General features: G+C 38.5%; 1 protein-coding gene across 11 annotated transcripts in view; it reads right to left on the reverse strand.

Annotated features, from left to right (window-relative positions):
- Positions 1-20,681, reverse strand: part of INVS (inversin) — a 188,419-nt gene that overhangs the window by 166,944 nt on the left and 794 nt on the right. For 6 of the 11 annotated variants that reach the window (XM_057720191.1, XM_057720193.1, XM_057720190.1 and 3 more), the window contains exons 2-4: positions 18,366-18,495; positions 17,835-17,915; positions 2,145-2,311 (exon numbers count right to left, since the gene is read on the reverse strand). In XM_057720191.1, the coding sequence (XP_057576174.1) occupies positions 2,145-2,311; positions 17,835-17,915; positions 18,366-18,471 (354 nt within the window). In that variant the 5' untranslated portion in view covers positions 18,472-18,495. Of the gene's footprint in view, positions 1-600; positions 767-2,144; positions 2,312-4,281; positions 4,495-17,834; positions 17,916-18,365; positions 18,497-20,681 lie in introns of those variants that run through there. The other 5 variants (XM_057720192.1, XM_057720201.1, XM_057720195.1 and 2 more) reach the window with 4 other exon arrangements.

Here is a 20,681-nt window from a genome sequence, read left to right on the forward strand (position 1 = left end):
GGTGATCTTTCACTGTGAGATCATGTTTGGTCTGTTTTAACATAAGGGAATCCTAGAAGTTTAAGGTGAAGATATTTTCTCTAAAGAGAATTTGTGTTTGTGTCTGCTTAGAGGCAGGGCGGGCTACAGACCTGGGACATATCATCTCCAACTATTTTTGAAAATTATTTCTAGATCCTCCACCACCTTATTCCTGCCTGAATTATACTATCTCTGATTTCTTAATAATGGTGCTTTTGTATGAAGCACAAAACCAAACACAATACCCAGGTTTGACCTGGACAGAGCATTAAAGAATGATTATCACCCTTGTTCTGGAAATTCTACTAATGCTAGTATAGCTTAAGGCTATATTATGGCTTTTGGCAAATATGCAAAAACAAACAGCAACACAGAGACAGAAGAAATGCATAATTATCAGATACCTGAAAGAATGTGAAATTTGTTATTTATGAAATCATCTATGTAAAATGTGACATGTAAATCACAGTTCTATTTATTCTTTGACACTAAAGAAATCACCACTTAAAAAAATAAAGGAGAAACAGAAAGCAAATGGAAACAATGCACTGCATCTCGCGGAGAGACTTAACAGCTCACCTGTCTGGCTGTGTACTCCCCTTCTTTCAACCTTTTTCACATTATACCTCTACAAAAATGTCATACTGTTGGATCATCAACTTAAATTCTTTTTTTTTCCTCACATGATCCACTTGATGTGCAGTTAGTTTCCCCCAACTTACATTTTTAAAGCTGAGTTTTAAACCTAAGTGAATCACAATGAAAAAACCTAAAGTGTATCAAATTCTTAATACTTAGGCTATTTCCAATCTGAAATGTTTACTTTTTTATGATACCGAGTTAAATAGAGTTACCCTTCCTGAGTGAATAATTTTAACAGCTGACAAGCCTAGGTGAAAGGTTATAAATACCTAAGCAGTAGTTAAAACTGAGATTGAAAATGAGGGAGATTTTTTAAAAATTACTGTAATGAAAAGCAAATTCAAGAGCAATAACTTTGGAAATAACCTGACAGACCTAACTGATAAGAGCATATAACTAGCATATTCAGAAGTACATCTTAATGTCAGTCTCTTTTTATGCTTTCAACTAATGAAAAGGTATTTTTTCTAACCCCTCAATGAATCAGCTATATCTGGTTTTTAATGGGAAATAACTCTAATAGTTTCTGCTGGATCTAATTTCCATTGCTTTTTATTCCAAAAATACGTACGTCTAAAATAACAAAGAGAAAAATACCAGGCCCTGGAAATATATTTTATAGACCAGAATTTTATGGTGAGATAAATCATTTCTGGGTAAATAAGTCTTCAAATAAATTTAGAAGCTTCCCATTCTATTTTTTTTGAAATGTTTAATACTAAAAAACCGAGCTCTTAGCAAGCTGTTAAAAACTTGAAATCATTTATACTAGCAATATAGATTTAGATTTTTAAAAGTTTAAAAATACGTTTCAGAAAATACATTTCTTTTATGCTCCCTAATGCCATGCATTTAACAGAGACTATAACTTTTTATTCTAAAAGTAACACTCATTAAGGAAAACACTTTAAACAACGAAAAGTACCAAAATTCACATCTATTCCCAGTATTTAAACCCAACCACTATTCAGATATATATGTATATTTTAAACATATTTTTTGGCTGCATCGCATAGCTTGCAGGATCTTCGTTCCCCGGCCAGGGATCGAACCTGTGCCCCCTGGAGTGCAAGTGCAGAGTCGTGGCCACTGGACTGCCAGGGAATTTCCAAATCCAAACCACTTTTGACAATTTCGTGTGCGGTGGTTTTCTTTTTTTCTTTGCCTTTTCCCATGCATAAATTGATTTGTAATATAGTTTAATCATATTAACACATATAATTTTATTTCCTTTTTCCCAACCTAACTTTAGAGCTGAAAATAAATTCCACTGCTTGAGGAACTTGGATAAGTGAAAGCAGCCACTGATGGTTATCTGTGCTTACTCTCTGCAGCTTAAAGACTGCAGTTTTTAGAGAAAACATATGAAACTAGAAGTATATACTTGCCATTTCTCTACCATCTGTCCATGCACAGTTCCATTAATCAATTAAAAAATACCAAAGAAAAGGCATACTCTTCACAGTAATTTTACTTCTCACCTTTTGAGCTGCAAGATGGAGGGCTGTTCTCTGGCTATGGTCAGTTTTATTAACGTCTGCTCCTGCCTTCAGCAGAGTATCTGCACAATCCAGTCTGTCAGCCAACACACAATACATAAGCGGTGTTCTCCCAAATTGATCTTCTTTGTCTTTAAGGGCAGAGTTTCCTATGAGGATAAGAAACAAATTGTGATATTTGATAATTATTGTTATTATTACTAATATAACTAGGAACTATATTTAATAGCTGTTTCTTGTCAAGTACTGTGGGAAATGTTTTAAATATATTATCTCATTTTTACTCACCCTATGAGATAGATATCACCATCTTTATATAGAAAACTGAGACTCAGAGAAGTTAGGTAACGGAAAGTAGGTGGTGAAGCTAAAATTCAAACTGATTGTTGACTTCAAAGGATATGTTCTTAACTACTATGTCATACTAAATTAGCATTTTGAGATGGGAGGTTATTTTTTCCTCCCTTACTCCTTTTGTCAAAAAATATTTATTTAGTGTAGACCACACACTAGGCATTGTGGTATGTTTTTGAGAACTACAAAAATGAATCATGGTTGGCTTCCTGTTTTAGACAATATGGAGCAAATGCATACTACCACGATCCTCCTGCTAATTAAAACTAAACACCCAAGGCAAAATAAATGAAAGGTGGTGAAAAGAAGGCAGATTGGTTAGGGAACTATGAAACTCCAAAAACAACCTGGTGTTGAGTTCCCTGATTTTCTTTTTTCCTTCCTACATAATGCCAGCTTGGGTGCTAAAGCAGCCCACCAGAAACACCAATGGGCATATACACAAAATTCCCCAAGAAGCCTGCTCTCTCCAGTCAAAATACTGGGAAGAGAGTAGCTCTGCAGGAGTGAACTCTTTTGACTATACTTCCTCTACTCAAAGCACATACAACAAAACAAACTGTACCTCTTTTCCTCTCCACTGAATACTGCAGAGACTATGGGGAGAAGCCATACGAAGCATTGTGTCCCGAATTAGGCAAAGGATAGCAATGGGGTAGTATCTTACCCCTTCCCAACTAGAAAGTGGGGAAAGGTTATGGAGAGGAGGAAGCTAGAGAAAACGATTCTCTAAATCAGTGCATGATGCCATGGCTAACTCTGATGTGTGAAACTGACCAGAGTCAGAATAGCAAAAGCTTTGAGAATTGAACTCTTAGTGGGATACTGCCCAGGTTCTTCTAAAATTGGCCTGGTTAGCACAAAAGTGGGGCAGACCAGAAAATAACTTGACATTTGAACCACAGTCCACAAAATTGGAACAAAATGTTCATTCTAAACCTAAACGAGTTGTCAGTCTGATAAAATAATAGATTTAAATAGGATCCAGGGTCTCATAACATAATACACAAAATGTCCAAGATATAATCCAAAATTACTAGACAAACCAAACACCGGGAAAATATTAGACAAGAAAAGACAATCAACAGGTACCAAAACTGATAGTAAAGATAACAGAATTATCTGACAAAGATTTTAAAGCAACTGTCATAAAAATGCTCTGACAAGCAACTATGAATGCTCTTGAAACAAATGGAAAAATGCAAACTTGCAGCAAAGAGAGAAAATATAAAGATGAATCCAATGAAAATTTTAGAATAACAAACATTTAAAAATAAGTAACGGGGCAGAGTCAAGACGGCAGCATGGGAAGACGCGGAGATCGCATCTCCCCACAAATAGATAGGTTGCCAGAGGCCGGCGGGGGACCTGAGGCCCAAGCAGATGGCAGGAACCCTGGAGCAACTGGGTGGGACCTGGGGGAAGTCAGGGGGGTGGGGAAGGGGAAGCTGGACGGGACCAGTGCCCCTGGGGGGTGGCTGGGTGAGGGGGGAGGTTCCTGCCTGGAGGTATCATTGGGGGCTGGGGAGATCCGGAACCGCAACTGGGTTTCCCCTGCCCAGGAGGCCAGGAGGCCTGTAGAGCTCCCTGGCTTTGGAGCCTGTTGGGCTCCCCAGCGGGGTCCTCCACCCTCTGAGGCTCCCGCAGGGCTGCCTGGGTCCTGGGGGTATGGGAAGGAGGGAGGAGGGGCAAGGAGATGGAGAGGCAGACAGGTGGGGGTGGGGGCTCTGAGACTGGGGGATGGGGAGGCGAGAGGGCATTTCACCTGCCCTCTTGGCCAGGGAGGCCAACTGGGCCTCCCTCCCACACGAGGATCCTGGGGGCGTGCGGGGGAGGGAGAGACGCAGACAGTGGGGGTGGGAAGGGATCTCTCCAGGTCAGAAGAATAGGGGAGGCGCCGCCGGGTATTTCTTCTGGGTGGGTCCTCCACCTTCCAAGGCTCCTCCCGGCCGTTGGTTCCAGAAGCACAGGAGGGAAGCTGTGAGGGGAAAAGAAGAGAGGCGGAAGTGGGGAGGGACCCTCTGGGATCAGAGGATCAAGGGAGGAGCGGAAGGCATTTCTGCTGCCCACTGGCCCCGGAAGCCTGCTGGGCTCCCGGGCCTGGTCTCCAACTCTCCAGGGTCCCCTCCCAGATGCCTTGGTCCCAGGGACACTGGAGTGTGGCAGGGGAAGAAGAAGAGAGGCAGACTGGTGGTGGGACGTTCCAGGAGCAGAGGACCAGGGGCGGTGTGGAGGACCTTTCCCCTGCCCACTTGGGCCTGGTGGGCCTGCTGGGCTCCTGTGTCTGGTCCCTCGGTCTCTCTGGCTGAGTGGGTGGTACAGGCATGGGAGGGAGGGAGGAGGCAGACAGTGGTGGGGGGGACCTTGCAGGACCAGAGGATTAGGGGAGATGCTGTGGGAAATCTTCCTACCCACTGGCACTGGGAGGCCTGCTGCACCCCCAGGCCTGGTCTTCAGTCCTCCAGGGGCCCCTCTAGGTCTCACTGGTCCTAGGGGTGTAGGAGGAAAGCAGGGGAGAAGAGGAGAGGCAGGCACGGGAGGGGGCCTTCTGGGATTGGAGGACCAAGGGAGGCAGAGAAGGTACTTCCCCTGCCCACTAGCCCTGGGAAGCCTGCTAGGCTCACAGCCCTGGTCATTCACACTCCAGGGCCCCTTCCAGCTGCTTGGGACCTAGGAGAGTGGGGGGCGGGGGAGAGGAAGAGAGGCAGACAGGGACCATACAAGACTGGGAGATCCGGGGAGGTGCCATAGGTGTTACCCCAGCCCAGTTGGCCCTGAGAAGCCTGTTGGGTGTTAGAGTCTGGTCTCCTGACTTCTAGTGCCCCCTGCAACTGTGAGGGTCCTAGGAGAATAGGAGAGAGGGGGTGAGGAAGAAGAGAACCCAAAGGGGAGTGACCCTCTGAGATTGGAGGACTAGGGGAGGTGCCCAGCATTTCTCCCACCAACTTGGGCCCAGGGAGCCCGCTGGGTACCTCGACCTGGTCCTTCGCCCACAGGACCTGAGGCATTCCTGGGCCCCTCTGCCTCACTGGGCTTAAGCCCCATTCGCCACCATGCCCAGGGCCTTTTCTAAGCGTAGGCTCTGCCCATTGCCTAACCTCCCACCCCACCCTTGTCTAAGCTCCGCCCCCACAGCCAAGGCCTTTTCTGGATTTTTCTTTTTCTTTTTTTTTTCTTCCCACTTCCTTACTTAGGCTATTGCAGTTGTTTTACCTTCCAGTAGTTGCTCCATCTTTTTTTTCTTTTTAATTTTTTCTAACACATCTGTTAGTTTCCTATTATCGTATTTTTTTATCTTGCTATTGTTCTGCTGGTCTCCTACTTTTTTTCTTTTTTTAATTTTTTTTTTTGTTTTCCTGCTGCACACGGCTTGTGGGATCTTGATTCACAACCCCAGGGTCAGGCCTGCGCTCCTGAGGTGGGAGCTCTAAGTCCAAAACATTGGGCTAACAGGGAAACCCAGTTCCCAGGGAATATTCACCAGAGTGAGGTCTCCCAGAGGTTATCACTTCAACATCAAGACCCAGCTATACTCAACAGTCTACAAACTCCAGTGCTTGAAACCTCAGGCCAAACACCCAGTGGGACAGCAACACAGTCCTGCCCACCCAAAGTGGGGAGAAAATGAGATGACAAAAAAATATGTCACAGATGAAGGAACAAGGTAAAAATACAAATAAAGGAAGAGGAAATAGGAAAATTGCCTGAAAGAGAATTCAGAGTAATGATAGTAAAGATGACCCAAAATCTTGATAACAAAATACAGAAAATACAAGAAACAGTTAAAGAGGACTCAGAAGAACTAAAGAGCAAACAACAGTAATGGACAACAAGATAACCGAAATTAAAAATACTCTAGATGGTATAAACAGCAGAATAACTGAGGCAGAAGAACGAATAAGTGAGTTGGAAGATAGAATGGGGGAAATAACTGCCACAGAGCAGGAAAGAGAAAAAAAGAATAAAAAGAATGGAAGGCAGTCTCAGAGACCTTGGTGACAACATTAAGCGCACCAACATTCGAATCATAGGCATCCCAGAAGAAGAAGAAAAAAAGAAAGGGTCTGAGAAAATATTTGAAGAGCTTATAGTGGAAAACTTCCCCAACATGGAAAAGGAAATAATTAACCAAGTCCAAGAAGCACAGAAAATCCCATACAGAATAAACCCAAGGAGAAATACACCAAGGCACATATTAATCAAACTAATGAAAATTAAACACAAAGAAAAAATATTACAAGCAGCAAGAGAAAAGCAACAAATAACATATAAGGGAAAACCCATAAGGATAACAGCTGATCCTTCTGCAGAAACTCTGCAGGCCAGAAGGGAGTGGCAGGATATACTAAGAGTCCTGAAAGAGAAAAACCTACAGCCAAGAATACACTACTCAGCAAGAATCTCATTCAGATTCGAGGGAGAAATCAAAAGCTTTACAGACAAGTAAAAGTTAAGAGAATTCAGCACCACCAAACCAGCCTTACAACAAGTGCTAAAGGAACTTTTCTAAGTAGGAAACACAAGAGAAGGAAAACACCTACAAAAACAAACCCAAAACAATTAAGAAAATGTTAACAGGAACACACATGTCAATAATCACCTTAAATGTAAATCCATTAAATGCTCCAACCAAAAGACATACACTGGCTGAATGGATACAAAAACAAGACCCTTCTATATGCTGCCTACAAGAAACCCACTTCAGACCAAGGGATACATATAGACTGAAAGTAAAGGGATGGAAAAAAGATATTCCATGCAAATGGAAGTCAAAAGAAAGCTGGAGTAGCAATACTCATACCAGACACATTAGAGTTAAAGTAAAGACTATTACAAGAGACAAGGAAGGACACTACATAATGATCAAGGGATCAGTCCAAGAAGAACATATAACAATTGTAAATATCTATGCACCCAACATAGGAGCACCTCAATACATAACACCAATGCTAACAGCCATAAAAGGGGACATCGACAGTAACACAATAATAGTAGACTTGAACACCCCACTTACAACAATGGACAGATCATCCAAACAGAAAATAAATAAGGACACACAAGCTTTAAATGACACGTTAGGCTATCTTGACTTAATTGATCTTTATAGGACATTCCATCCAAAAACTACAGGATGCACTTTCTTCTCAAGTGCACACGGAACATTCTCCAGGATAGATCACATCTTGGGTCACAAATCAAGCCTCGGTGAATTCAAGAAAATTGAAATCATATCAAGCATTTTCTCTGACCACAATGCCATGAGACTAGATATCAATTAGAGGAAAAAAACTGTGCAAGATACAAACACATGGAGACTAAACAATACACTATTAAACAACCAAGAAATCACTAAAGAAATCAGAGAAGAAATCAAAAAATACCTAGAAACAAATGACAATGAAAACACAACAACCCAAAACCTATGGGACGCAGCAAAAGCAGTTCTAAGAGGGAAGTTTATAGCAATACAGTCCTACCTCAAGAAACAAGAAAAATATCAAATAAACAACCTAAACTTACACCTAAAACAATTAGATAAAGAAGAACAAAGAAACTCCAAAGTGAGCAGAAGGAAAGAAATCATAAAGATCAGAGCAGAAATAAATGAAAAAGAAAGGAGGGAAACAATAGTGAAGATCAATGAAACTAAAAGCTGGTTCTTTGAGAAGATTAACAAAATTGATAAACCATTAGCCAAACTTATCAGGAAAAAAAGGGAGAAGACACAAATCAACAGAATTAGAAATGAAAAAGGAGAAGAAACAACAGACACTGTAGAAATACAAAAGATCAAGAAAGACTATTACAAGCAATTATATGCCAATAAATTGGATAACCTGGAAGATATGGATACATTCTTAGAAGAGTACAATCCTTACAAGACTGAACTGGGAAGAAATAGAAAAGCTGAACAGACCAATCACAAGTACGGAAATTGAGACTGTGATTAAAAATCTCCCAACAAACAAAAGCCCAGGGCCAGATGGATTCCCAGGAGAATTCTATCAAACATTTTGAGAAGAGCTAACACCTATCCTTCTCAAACTCTTCCAAAATATAGCAGAAGGAGGAACACACCCAAACTCATTCTACGAGGCCACCATCACCCTGATACCAAATCCAGGAAAAGAAGTCACAGAAAAAGATAATTACAGGCCAATATCACTGATGAATATAGATGCAAAAATCCTCAACAAAATACTAGCTAACAGAATCCAACAGCACATTAAAAAGAACATACACCATGATCAAGTAGGGTTTATCCCTGGGAATGCAAGGATTCTTCAATATATGCAAATGAATGTGATACATCATATTAACAAACTGAAGGATAAAAACCATATGATAATCTCAATAGATGCAGAAAAAGCTTTTGATAAAATTCAACATCCATTTATGATAAAAGCTCTCCAGAAAATGGGCATAGAAGGAAATTACCTCAACATAATAAAAGCCATATATGAGAAACCAAAAGCCAACATCATTCTAAATGGTGAATAACTGAAAGCATTCCCTCTAAGAACAGGAACAAGACAAGGGTGTCCACTCTCACCATTATTATTCAACATAGTTTTGGAAGTTTTAGCCACAGCAATCGGAGAAGAAAATGAAATAAAAGGAATCCAAACTGGAAAAGAAGTAAAACTGTCACACTTTTCAGATGACATGATGTTATACATAGAAAACCCTAAAGACTCTACCAGAAAACTGCTAGCACTAATGGATGAGTTTAGTAAAGTAGCAGGATACAAAATTAATGCACAGAAATCTCTTGCATTCCTATACACTAACAATGAATGAGCAGAAAGAGAAATTAAGGAATCTCTCCCACTCACCATTGCAACAAAAAGAATAAAATACCTAGGAATAAACCTGCCTAAGGAGGCAAAAGATCTGTATGCAGAAAATTATAAGACACTGATGAAAGAAATCAAAGACGATACAAACAGATGGAGGGACATACCATGTTCTTGGATTGGAAGAAACAACATTGTGAAAATGACTGTACTAACCCAAAGCAATTTACAGTGTCAACGCAATCCCTATCAAATTACCAATGGCATTTTCCACAGAACTAGAGCAAGAAATCTTACGATTTGTATGGAAACGCAAAAGACCCCAAATAGCCAAAGCAATCTTGAGAAGGAAAGATGGAGTTGGTGAAATTAGGCTTCCTGACTTCAAACTATACAAGGCCACAGTGATCAAGACAGTATGGTACTGGCACAAAAATAGAAAGGAAGATCAATGGAACAGAATAGAGAACTCAGAGGTAAGCCCAAGCACATTTGGGCACCTTATCTTTGACAAAGGAGGCACGAATATACAATGGAAAAAAGACAGCCTCTTCAATAAGTGGTGCTGGGAAAATTGGACAGCAACATGTAAAAGAATGAAATTAGAACAATTCCTAACACCATACACAAAAATAAACTCCAAATGGATTAAAGAGCTACATGTAAGGCCAGACACTATAAAACTCCTAGAGGAAAACATAGGCAGAACACTCTATGACATACCTCAAAGCAAGATCCTTTTGGACCCACCTCCTAGAATCATGGAAATAAAGTCAAGAATAAATAAATGGAACCTAATGAAACTTAAAGGCTTTTGCACAGTGAAAGAAACCATAAACAAGACAAGAAGACAACCCTCAGAATGGGAGAAAATACTTGCCAATGAAACAACTGACAAAGGAGTAATTTCCAAAATATATAAGCAGCTCATGCAGCTTAATACCAAAAAAGCAAATAACCTAATCCACAAATGGGTGGAAGACCTCAATAGACATTTCTCCAAAGAAGACATGCAGATGGCTAAGAAACACATGAAAAGATGCGCAACATCACTAATCATTAGAGAAATGCAAGTCAAAGCCACAATGAGGTATCACCTCACTCCGGTCAGAATAGCCATCATCAAAAAGCTAGAAACAATAAATGTTGGAGAGGGTATGGAGAAAAGGGAGCTTTCCTGCACTGTTGGTGGGAATGTTAGTTGGTACAGCCACTATGGAAAACAGTTTGGAGGTTCCTTAAAAAACTAAAAATGGAACTACCATATGAACTAGTAATCCCACTACTGGGCTTATACCCAGAGAAAACCATAATCTAAAAAGAAACACATACCATAATGTTCATTGTAGCACTATTTACAATAGCCAGGACATGGAAGCAACCTAAATGCCTATCAAGGATGAATGGATAAAGAAGATATGGCACATATATACAATGCAATATTACTCAGCCATAAAAACGAATGAAGTTGAGCTGTATGTAATGAGGTGGATGGACCTAGAGTCTGTCATATATAGCGAAGTAAGCCAGAAAGAGAAAAACAAATACCGTATGCTAACTCATATATATGGAATCTAAAAAAATGGTACTGATGAACCCAGTGACAGGGCAAGAGTGGAGATGCAGATGTAGAGAATGGACTCGAGGACACGGGGTTGGCAGGGGGGGGCGAAGGGGAAGCTGGGACGAAGTGAGAGAGTAGCATAGACATAGATACACTACCAACTGTAAGATGGATAGCTGGTGGAAAGTTGCTGTATAGCAGGGGGAGATCAACTCGATGATGGGTGATGCCTTAGAGGACCAGGACAGGGAGGGTGAAGGGAGTCATGGGAGGTAGGGGATATGGGGATGTGTGTATAAATATAGCTGATGCACTGTGGTGTACCTCAAGAGCTGGTACAAGAGTGTAAAGCAATTATATTCCAATAAAGAACTTAAAAAAATCAATTAATTGAATTTTATCCAAATTTAAAACTGTTTGAAAGACACTTAAGAAAATAACAGAAGCCACCAAAATTAAGAGATAATATTTGCAAAATACATATCTGATAAAGCCTTCTATCCAGAATAAACTAAGGACTCCTAAAAGTGAATAATGAAACGGATGAGAATGAAATTATAAGATGGCCAAATGGTTTGAATAGACATTTCACCACTTAAGCATATGAAAAGATGCTCAACATCTGAGCCTCTAATCCATGACCAACTGGGGCTGGCATTCTGCATGTGCTCAGTCTGAACATAGCTCAGAAAGCTGAGCTGGAACCATGATTGGAAAGCCACTGCTCTACTGCATTCGGTTATTTTAAGGCTAGTTGAAGCAGAAGAGTCTCTGTATGGACTGGTGTGTCCAGAAACCAGAGCTCCAACTCTAGAGTTAGAGGAAATGACCTTCACTTGTAGTGACAGTTGTGCCACTCTCTGCAACAGCTACGGTACCATACTGTCAACACAAGTAAATCCAGCCTTCACTACAGATATCTTATTTGCTTATTCTAAAATGTTACCTTGAGGGGGTGGGGGGTGAAGGGGAAGTTGAGATGAAGTGAGAGAGTAGCATAGACATACATATACTACCAACTGTAAAATAGATAGCCAGTGGGAAGTTGCTGTATAACAAAGGGAGTTCAACTTGAGGATGGATGATGCCTTAGAGGAATGGGACGGGGAGGGTGGGGGGGAGTCGAGGGAGGGAGGGAATATGGGGATATGTGTATAAAAACAGATGATTGAACTTGGTGTACCCCCCCCAAAATAATAAATAAATAAATAAAATTAAAAAAATAAAAATAACCCCCCCCACCCAAAATAAAATGTTACCTTTGTGTAGCATCAAAGATGCATTTATCTGCTTTTACCTACTTCTTACTTCACACCTTTCATACTGTCACAACCTTGGGAAGGCATTTGTGATCATTTTTTTAAAATCTGCTTATTTTTATAGAGGCAACATGGGAACAATGGAAAGAAGACAGGATTCATAATCCAATGACTTGATTTGAGTTTCAACTTTGCAGTTATTACTATGTAACTAAACTGATTAACTTCTGAGTCTCAGTGTCCTAATATAAAATGAGAATAATAATAATAACACAGGACATATTATATTTTGAGGGCACTTTAGATTTTACAAAATATTTTTACATATTATCTCACTATCATTGTTGAGATATCTTAAAATTGATATCATTTATACTCATTGCTACTTTGAAATTATCATAGTTGTTAGATCTGCCACTAGATCTTGCTATTTAATGTTTTAAAAAATGATTTCAAGTATACTTCTACATCACAATTTTAAAATACTTTGATAACTGTATTTCAATACAACTGATTTTCTCTGGATTCTTATTATATTATATTTAAGCTCTTAAAATATATATTTCTGAGAAGGGGTCCATAAAGTTCACCAGATTGCCAAAAGGGCTCATAGCACAAAAAAAGTTCAGAAAAGTTCAAACTAGATAACCATTAATTTCATCAGCCAAGGTTTAGACCTAATCATCTTTCTTGTCTTTCTCATTTTCTACACACTCATACATAGGAATGTGCGTGTATATGTAGACATACCTACCCATACATGGAGGCCCCATAGTTTAGCAGTTAAAAGCATGGGCTCTGTAATCAGCCTTGCAGGCTTCAATCTCAGTTCTGCTACTTATTAGACAAGTTACTTAATTTCTCCACATCTCAGTTTCCTGATCTATGAAATGAGGGAAATAAGATTACCTCAAACTCTTTGTGGTGTTTTGCTATTAAATGAGTTCATGAGTTACAAAACACAACACAGTGCTTATATAACATAACTTTATGAAGTGTTAGCTAATTTTATTACTATTATTAGTATGGATGCATATGCATGTAAGTATATTTGTAAACCCTATGTATGTAAGCATATATTTATAAAACATTTAATGACCCTAACATTTAAAGTCAGGGTTGAGGTAAAGGAAGAAGAAACCTGAAATAATGTCACTGCTCTACCACTTATGAGGCTCCTTGCCACACCTAACTGCTGTGTTGGGAGATGTTATAAACAAAGAGTGGGAGATGTTATAAACAAAGAGAGGCAATGATTCAGAGTGATATATATTAGTTCAGAACATGGACAGGGCAACAAAAGTTGTAGTAGAATCAGAAATGGTGCTGCCTGGTCACTTAACCACTGCAAATACCCTCAACACTGTGAGCAGTAATGCCAATATCCATTATTACACACAGTGAATATTTACAAATTATTTTGTTTGGTTTTCACAAAGAAAGCAGTATCATTCATTGTTAGCATTTAGAGCATTTTCATTTTGAGACATTTCTGAAACTATGTAAGGTTTGATTATTTTACTATAAGTCCAACCTGATATAACAACAGTAATAAGGTTCTATTTATTGTCTACTATGTATCAGATGTGATGCTAGATGTTTTACAGTCATTATCTAACTTAACTGTCCCACAAAGTATTATAATCTATAGTTTACAGATGAGGAAACTGAGGCTCAAAATGATTAAGTGGTTTAAGCCAAGGTAATATAACTAATAAATGACAAAGCCAGAATTCAAAACTCAGGTTTATCTGACTCTAAAATCCATATCCTTTCTACTACATTATATTGCATATAGTATTAAAATGAATCTACTAAATTATATTATCAACCATGTCTCTAGCATTCAATTAAATTGAGTTTGATGTTAAGAGAAAAATCTACATATCTATAAATGATAGTCATAGCATGTAAGGATTTTACTAGGTATGTTTATGTTTTCAGGGCCCAGGACTGAGCCCTAATTCATCTGAATCTAGGACATAATGAGTTATGTTAAAACATTAATCTATTGTATTAGGTTAAACACTAAGAATTGCTACTAAAATGATGTCTTATTCAGGGAAAGCCTCTTCACTCCTCCTCTAGGACAATGGGTAGCACAGAAAGTGTTCAATTTAATTAGTTGTGTATGTAGAAAGAGATGCTCATCTGTTTCCATGGAGTCAAACACATCACGACATACTTCTCCATGGAAACAGAGAAGGGAAAACAGAAAATGCTAAACTGAATGAATTCACCGAGCAGTTGGTGAGCAAAGATTGAAGAAAAAAAATAATTCACTTGTAGTACTATGTTACTAGTTTAGAAAAGAGAAATAGCATATATTTAGAGATTGTCATGCTACATAAAAGAATGTACAAGATACACTGAAATTTAAGATGTATCTTAATACTAAAAAATAAAATATTATTTGGTAGGAATATACAAATGTTAGGAAATACCACAGAGCAAAGGTATTATTGTCTTTGCACAAAAGACAAAAAAATGGCAGAATTTTTAAAAGGTGAACAGTGTTACAGCTCAGTCAGAAATGAGTAGGGGTTCCTTAGACAAGATAATAGAAAACATAGGGAACCAATTTATAGATACATTTATCAGCTCTGTACTCATTTCACATCCTGATTGCTTCTTTGTTTTTAAGGAATTTTTTTCTATGGGAATATACAATTATAGGAATATTTCAAGTTTTATTATGTAACACATTAATTTATATGATTGAGCCTGCAGAAGTGTTTTCGATTTACAACATACTGCCCACTGTGTTCCCTTTGAAGATTATATTTCATGTTAAAATAATAAAAGATCTACTTTATAAGATATGTTTTCTTGAGGAATTCTGACTCAAAAAAAATTTTTTTTCCCAATGTAATTTAGTCCTAACTTGCCCTCTCAATTCAATTCAACTCAATTCAGATTTAATCTTAGCCCTCCCGATGATTATAGACTTCTTGGGCGGAAAGATACTTAAAAGAATGATTACAGTATTTATTCATTCCTTCAACAAATATTTCTCATGTGTCTACTATGTGCCAAGCACAGTGCTAGATTTTGTGGATATAATGATGAACTCAACAGATTTAGTCTATACTCACGGAGGCCATTAGCTTATAGAGGAGAGAGACGTTAAAATAGTTATATGTACATATATATACACACACACACAGTTACGATCTGAGATAAATTCTATGACGGAAAACTGCAGAGTTCCAAGAGAGGACACAATGAACAGATTTCACTGAGATTGGACAGGCAGAGCAGGCCTCTTTGAAGAAGTGACCTTAATGCTGAGATTTGAAGGATGAGTAAGGGTTAGTCAGACAGAGAATGGGGAGAACAGTATTTCAGGTAAAAGCCCTGAGATGGAAAAGGGCTTACAGATTTTGGAAATGAAAACAAAACAGGTTTTTCTAGGAAGAGAGTGGTGAAATGTGTGGCTTGAGAGGGAAAGAGGTACAGGTACACTTTCAAATTTTATTTGAAAGTACAATGGGAAGCAACTAAAGAGTTTTGAGCACAAAAATGACATAAGTGAATACACAATTTTTAGTACAAGTAAACATGGAACATTTAGCAAAAAAAGTCCAAAAAAAGGCAAAACTAAACTATAGCATTTAAGATATATAACTAGGTGGTAAAACTACAATATAATTATTACCATAAATGTCAAGACAGCAAATTACTCCAAGTGGGAGGGAAGGATGCACTGGGGCTTCTGGGGGAACAATGTTCTGTTCTTTGACCTAGTGATGATTACATGCATGTTTGCTTTATATTTATTTGTTAAACTGAACACTTAAGTTCTACAGACTTCATTACACACATATTTCAAAATAAGAAAGCATGTTTTATTTGCTTTCAGTAAAATGTGAACTGAGATAAAGATGTGGGGATAATGAGTGCAGGTGGCTGAAGAAGCTTGGTTTTGGTGACGAGGGTGATAATTGCCCCCATATCCATTCTCTCATTCTTCTTTTTGGGAACTGAGCACCCTGGCCATGATGCCATCCAGGGAGAGAGATTTTTTTTTAGCCTGTTTCGTCCTAGGTGTGGCTCTAAGTCCACCCACTTTCAGAATGACAAATTGCTACCCTGCACTCTCTCCTCCCTGCTTCCTGCTGGCTGGGCTGTGACTATAGTGAAAGAACCTGCCTTTGACACAGAGATGGAAGCCACATGTTGAGAATGGCATAGCTAAGCCCTCGCAGCATTCCTGGATGATTCTGTGAAGCAGAGATGTCTATCCACCCTAGACTGCCCACTTGCCTTTGTACTATTATGAGAATGAAATATACCTCTATCTTATTTGAGTCACTGTTATAGCAGTTTAGCCCATGTACTGACACACTTATATAAAGGAAAATTGAGAGATATGCTAATACCTAGAGGGGGACGAAGGAACAGAGAACAGATTTCTAAATAATGGAGACAATAGAGCATGTTTAAATGTTGATAAAAGAATATAGAACAGAAGAAAAGGTTGATGATGCAGTGTTCAGAGGTTTAAAAAAGATGGAACAAGATCCCTGATAGGAAGGGATACAACAGAGAGTATGTGTGGAAAAACTGATCTTTGACAGAAGGGGATATTTGCTCTGTTTTAGCAGGAAGAGAGAAACAGATGGGTGTAGCTGTAGGTTGACTGTAGATATTGGGCTGAAAGATGAGGGAGTTCCTATTTACTGTTTTCATTTTTGGGAAGAAGCATCAAGCATTAGCAGAGAAGGGAGGGAGGAAGATGCAGCAGTCAGAGTTTCGGTAGGGTGAGAAGGTATGAAAGAGTCATTACAGAGAAATGCAGTATGATGAGCAGACAGTGTTGAGTGCCTTTTTGAAGTGGGCAGTCACGAATTTAGGGTGTTACCCATCTTGCAGACAGGTTAAATTGTTCAGGGCTTGGCAAAGGTAGGTGGATTAGGGCCATCCAGAGCTGGGATTGCAACAGCCAGGTGTAACAGGTGAGAAGAAAAGGGAGTTTTTCCAAGAGAAGGATTTTAATAATAGATCACGGAATCAGGACTGAATAGGAAGGAAAGTAAAGACAGAAGGAGACTGATGGTTGAAAGTGGAGAAGATAATGGATTGGAGGTCTCAGTGACATTGAAAAACTATCGTTCTCGTTAGTAAATGAGCTGGAACTAAAAGAATTTTAGTTGAATGGTGGATATTTCAATTAGTGATTCAGAGATGGTGGAAGATGTCAAATTCCAAGGAGTAACTAAATGTAGGTAGCTGAGGTAAAGTGAGGATCATATCTCTGATAGAGAAGAGAAATTTTTAGAGAATGTGGTAAAAGAATTTTGTCTTTGAAGATGAGTTGGAGTTCGTTTAGTAGAGAAGAAGGTAAGGGGGTAGAAGGTAGAAAAGGGGAGAGGAAACAGATATATAGAGAAAACTAAAGACAAAATTCATGGCATATTGAGGAATAGAAAGCCTAGCCAGTGGTCAGGATGCATGGGTAGAAGTTCCTGGGGAAACTGGAAATGTAGGGTGAAAATAAATTCTGAAGGAATAGATATGGAAGTTCAAGTAGTGCTGATTTTATTTTAAAGCCCAGGTTGTCAATCATAATGTCACTAGACAATGGTATGTATAGAGATTACAAATAACAGAAATGTTTATTTTATTTATTTTCTTTGGGACTAATGACTTGTGAACATGTGGATTTGTGGTTTCCACAATTCTGGAAAATTCTTACCTGCTGTCTTTCTCCTATTCACTTTATTCTCTAGAACTTCTCTAGAAGTTCTTCTAGAACCTCCATATTGGGCCTTTTTCTCTATATAACATAGGGTGAACACAATTTCAATCCGTTGAATCAATGATAAGGAGAACACTGAATCAATTTTAAATCATTAAAATTTAAATTATTTGTAAACATAAGTGCTTTGTATATATAGTAAATGTTAGAGATCATTATCTAATATCTCATTCCAGATTTCTGTTACTACAAAGATGAATTAATTCTCTTAGCACCTAGAGTACATATCCAAATTCAATGGCAAATACACAGATATTTCTCAAGTACTTTTCATCTAATCTTAACCCATATTTTTAAGTTTCAGGACTTAATTTTTCTTGTCCAGGTCCTGAAACCAAATATACACAATAATGTATTTCCATTAAAATGTGTTAAGTAAATTGCAAATTAAAACAGAGGCTAACAAACTTCCTTAGAACAAAGAGTTATTTTTAAAGTTGCTGTACTTAAGGGGAGCTTGGAGCTTACCTATGATAAGCTTGTGAAGAGCACCCTTATCTCCATTAATAGCAGCAGCATGGACTTGGGATGCTAATGAGGAACCAGGAAAGAACAAGTTCTCTGACCTGTTCATAGTCTTCTCAACAACTGGAACAACCTGAAACCATGATGCAACCAATTAGTATTGGTAGGAAACATTTCTGAAATCCATCTCATCATTTCTAAATGTGTATGTTATAAACATGGTTTTCTCGAAATACTTCGCCAGGATTCAAAAAGTCTACAGTCCTAGTCTTAGAACTGTCATAAGTGGAGCAAATTAGGTGACCCTTTGTACAAGTTGCTCATGTGTAAAATGAAAGGATTAGATGCTTCTAAGACCCTTCTCAGAGGCTAAGAAAAAAAAAAAAGGCTGAATATTTAACATTGACACAGGGTCCAAAATTCACAGTGACTTGCTAAGTTAATACAGGTGATTTGATTCCACATAATCCTAAATATTAGAATTGATATTAGGAATAAAGGTGATGACCAAGCCACAGAATAGGTATAATATGAACTTAATTGTCAGGTTAGAATTACCTAGATTTAAGCACTAAAATAGAAGGCACCTCATTCTTTCTCTCATGTCCACAAAAGGAAGAATTTTTGTTCTCTCCTTCCGTCCACCAGGGAAATATACCTAGTTAGAGATCTTGACCTTAGGAACTTCACTTAGACACATCATTAGGATGAACCATGCCTCATTAAGGAAAATTTTGCTCTGACTGGTAGCCTGATATGGTTTGATAGAACTTTCTAGAAATGCATTAGCTGCATAGGAAAATAGTGAGTTCCCTATCATAAGAGTGTTTAAGCAGAGGCTGGATTATATCAGAAATGCAGTAGGAAGAATTCAAGCATCTGATGGGAAGGAAAGAGGGGTAGTTTCACAAATGATTTTAAACTTCCATTCTAAAGCTAAGATGCTATATTAAAGTTCCAAAGTTGAATACAAGGATTCATGGAGGTAAGAAATGCAAGAAACATGGGGAATCATGGGGAACATGGGAAACTGGAGCATACAAAGGGAGCAGCTGTTACTTAGCTACAGTGAATATCTGCCACAAGGGCAAGCAAGCCCTCTTCTGATTTTACCAAAAAGTGACACTCCAATCTCTGTGACTCCCAAGGATCTGGGAGTTTTGTAAAATAAATTTATCATAACTCATGAGCTAGTACTTGGCTGTCATTGATGAGGACTATTGGTTCAAGTTCTGCCTTAGAGTGAAAGTATTTTCTTAATTTTGGTAGTCAGCTCTTCATAGCTTTATTTTGCTGACAATTTGGGTTAACATGTTGGCAGAAATTATGGGCGTTTTGAGAGACATGTCATGTCTGAGCATGTCTGTCATGTCAGAAAAACAAGTCATGCAGGATTATATTAAAGTGACTTGAAAGAAGCTACAAAACTGGGGTGGAGGTGGAAACATGGTAGAGGAGTAATTGCACTTGGGCTCAAGGTCCAGTTCTGTTAATAACATGCAGTGAACGCTTGGGCTATCTCAGCTCTGCTTTTCTGTAAAATATGAAATATGGAATCAGTAGGCCATGTTGATTCATTCAACAAGTTGAGTGCCAGCTATGTGCTAGGCACTGTACTGAATTGTAATGCCTATCACTTTAGATTCTAGGTGATCAGAGTTTTAGGCACATCAGAATCACACACACACACACACAAATTTTGAAAAATAAGCTAAAAGTTGTACCTCAGTTATATATATTTATATATACTTCATCTCACAATTCTTAGCGTTTAGCACAGTAATAGGTGCTAGTGTTCAGTGAATTTGCTGAATGAAAAGTCATAGGCTCAGTGCTAAGTCCAGAGGGTGAGTAGGGTCAAAGTTTAGTTTCTTGGCATAATGAGTTCATAATTATGAGTCTCTGCTCTTTGTTAATTTCTCATTTCTATCCTTGTGTCAGAGAGGTCATTGAGTGGTACAGAGGTAAGAACACTGGCCTAGGAGAGAGGAGACCTAAATAAAAATCTTGGCTCCACCACTATTTAATTTTGTAAGCCTGAGAAATCCATTCTTTAAGGTCCTTTTTTTTATTAAGCTCAAATGAATACTTTTTTAAAAGTGCTAATGCTTTTTCTAAATTTTTACAGATGAAAATCAAAACCACTTTGTTAATTATGAAATGCTATAAAATGCAAAGGTATCATCATCATTAATCATAAAACAAGCCAGTGTAATAAATGCTCTAAATAATTATAACCATAGAAAACCAGTGGTGCTGTAGTCACAAGCAAAGGAAGAGTAATTTTGACTAGGACCAAAGGGTTGGTTGTTTGGGAAG

The sequence above is a fragment of the Hippopotamus amphibius genome, chromosome 2 (assembly GCF_030028045.1).
Source record: "Hippopotamus amphibius kiboko isolate mHipAmp2 chromosome 2, mHipAmp2.hap2, whole genome shotgun sequence".
NCBI lineage: Eukaryota > Metazoa > Chordata > Mammalia > Artiodactyla > Hippopotamidae > Hippopotamus > Hippopotamus amphibius.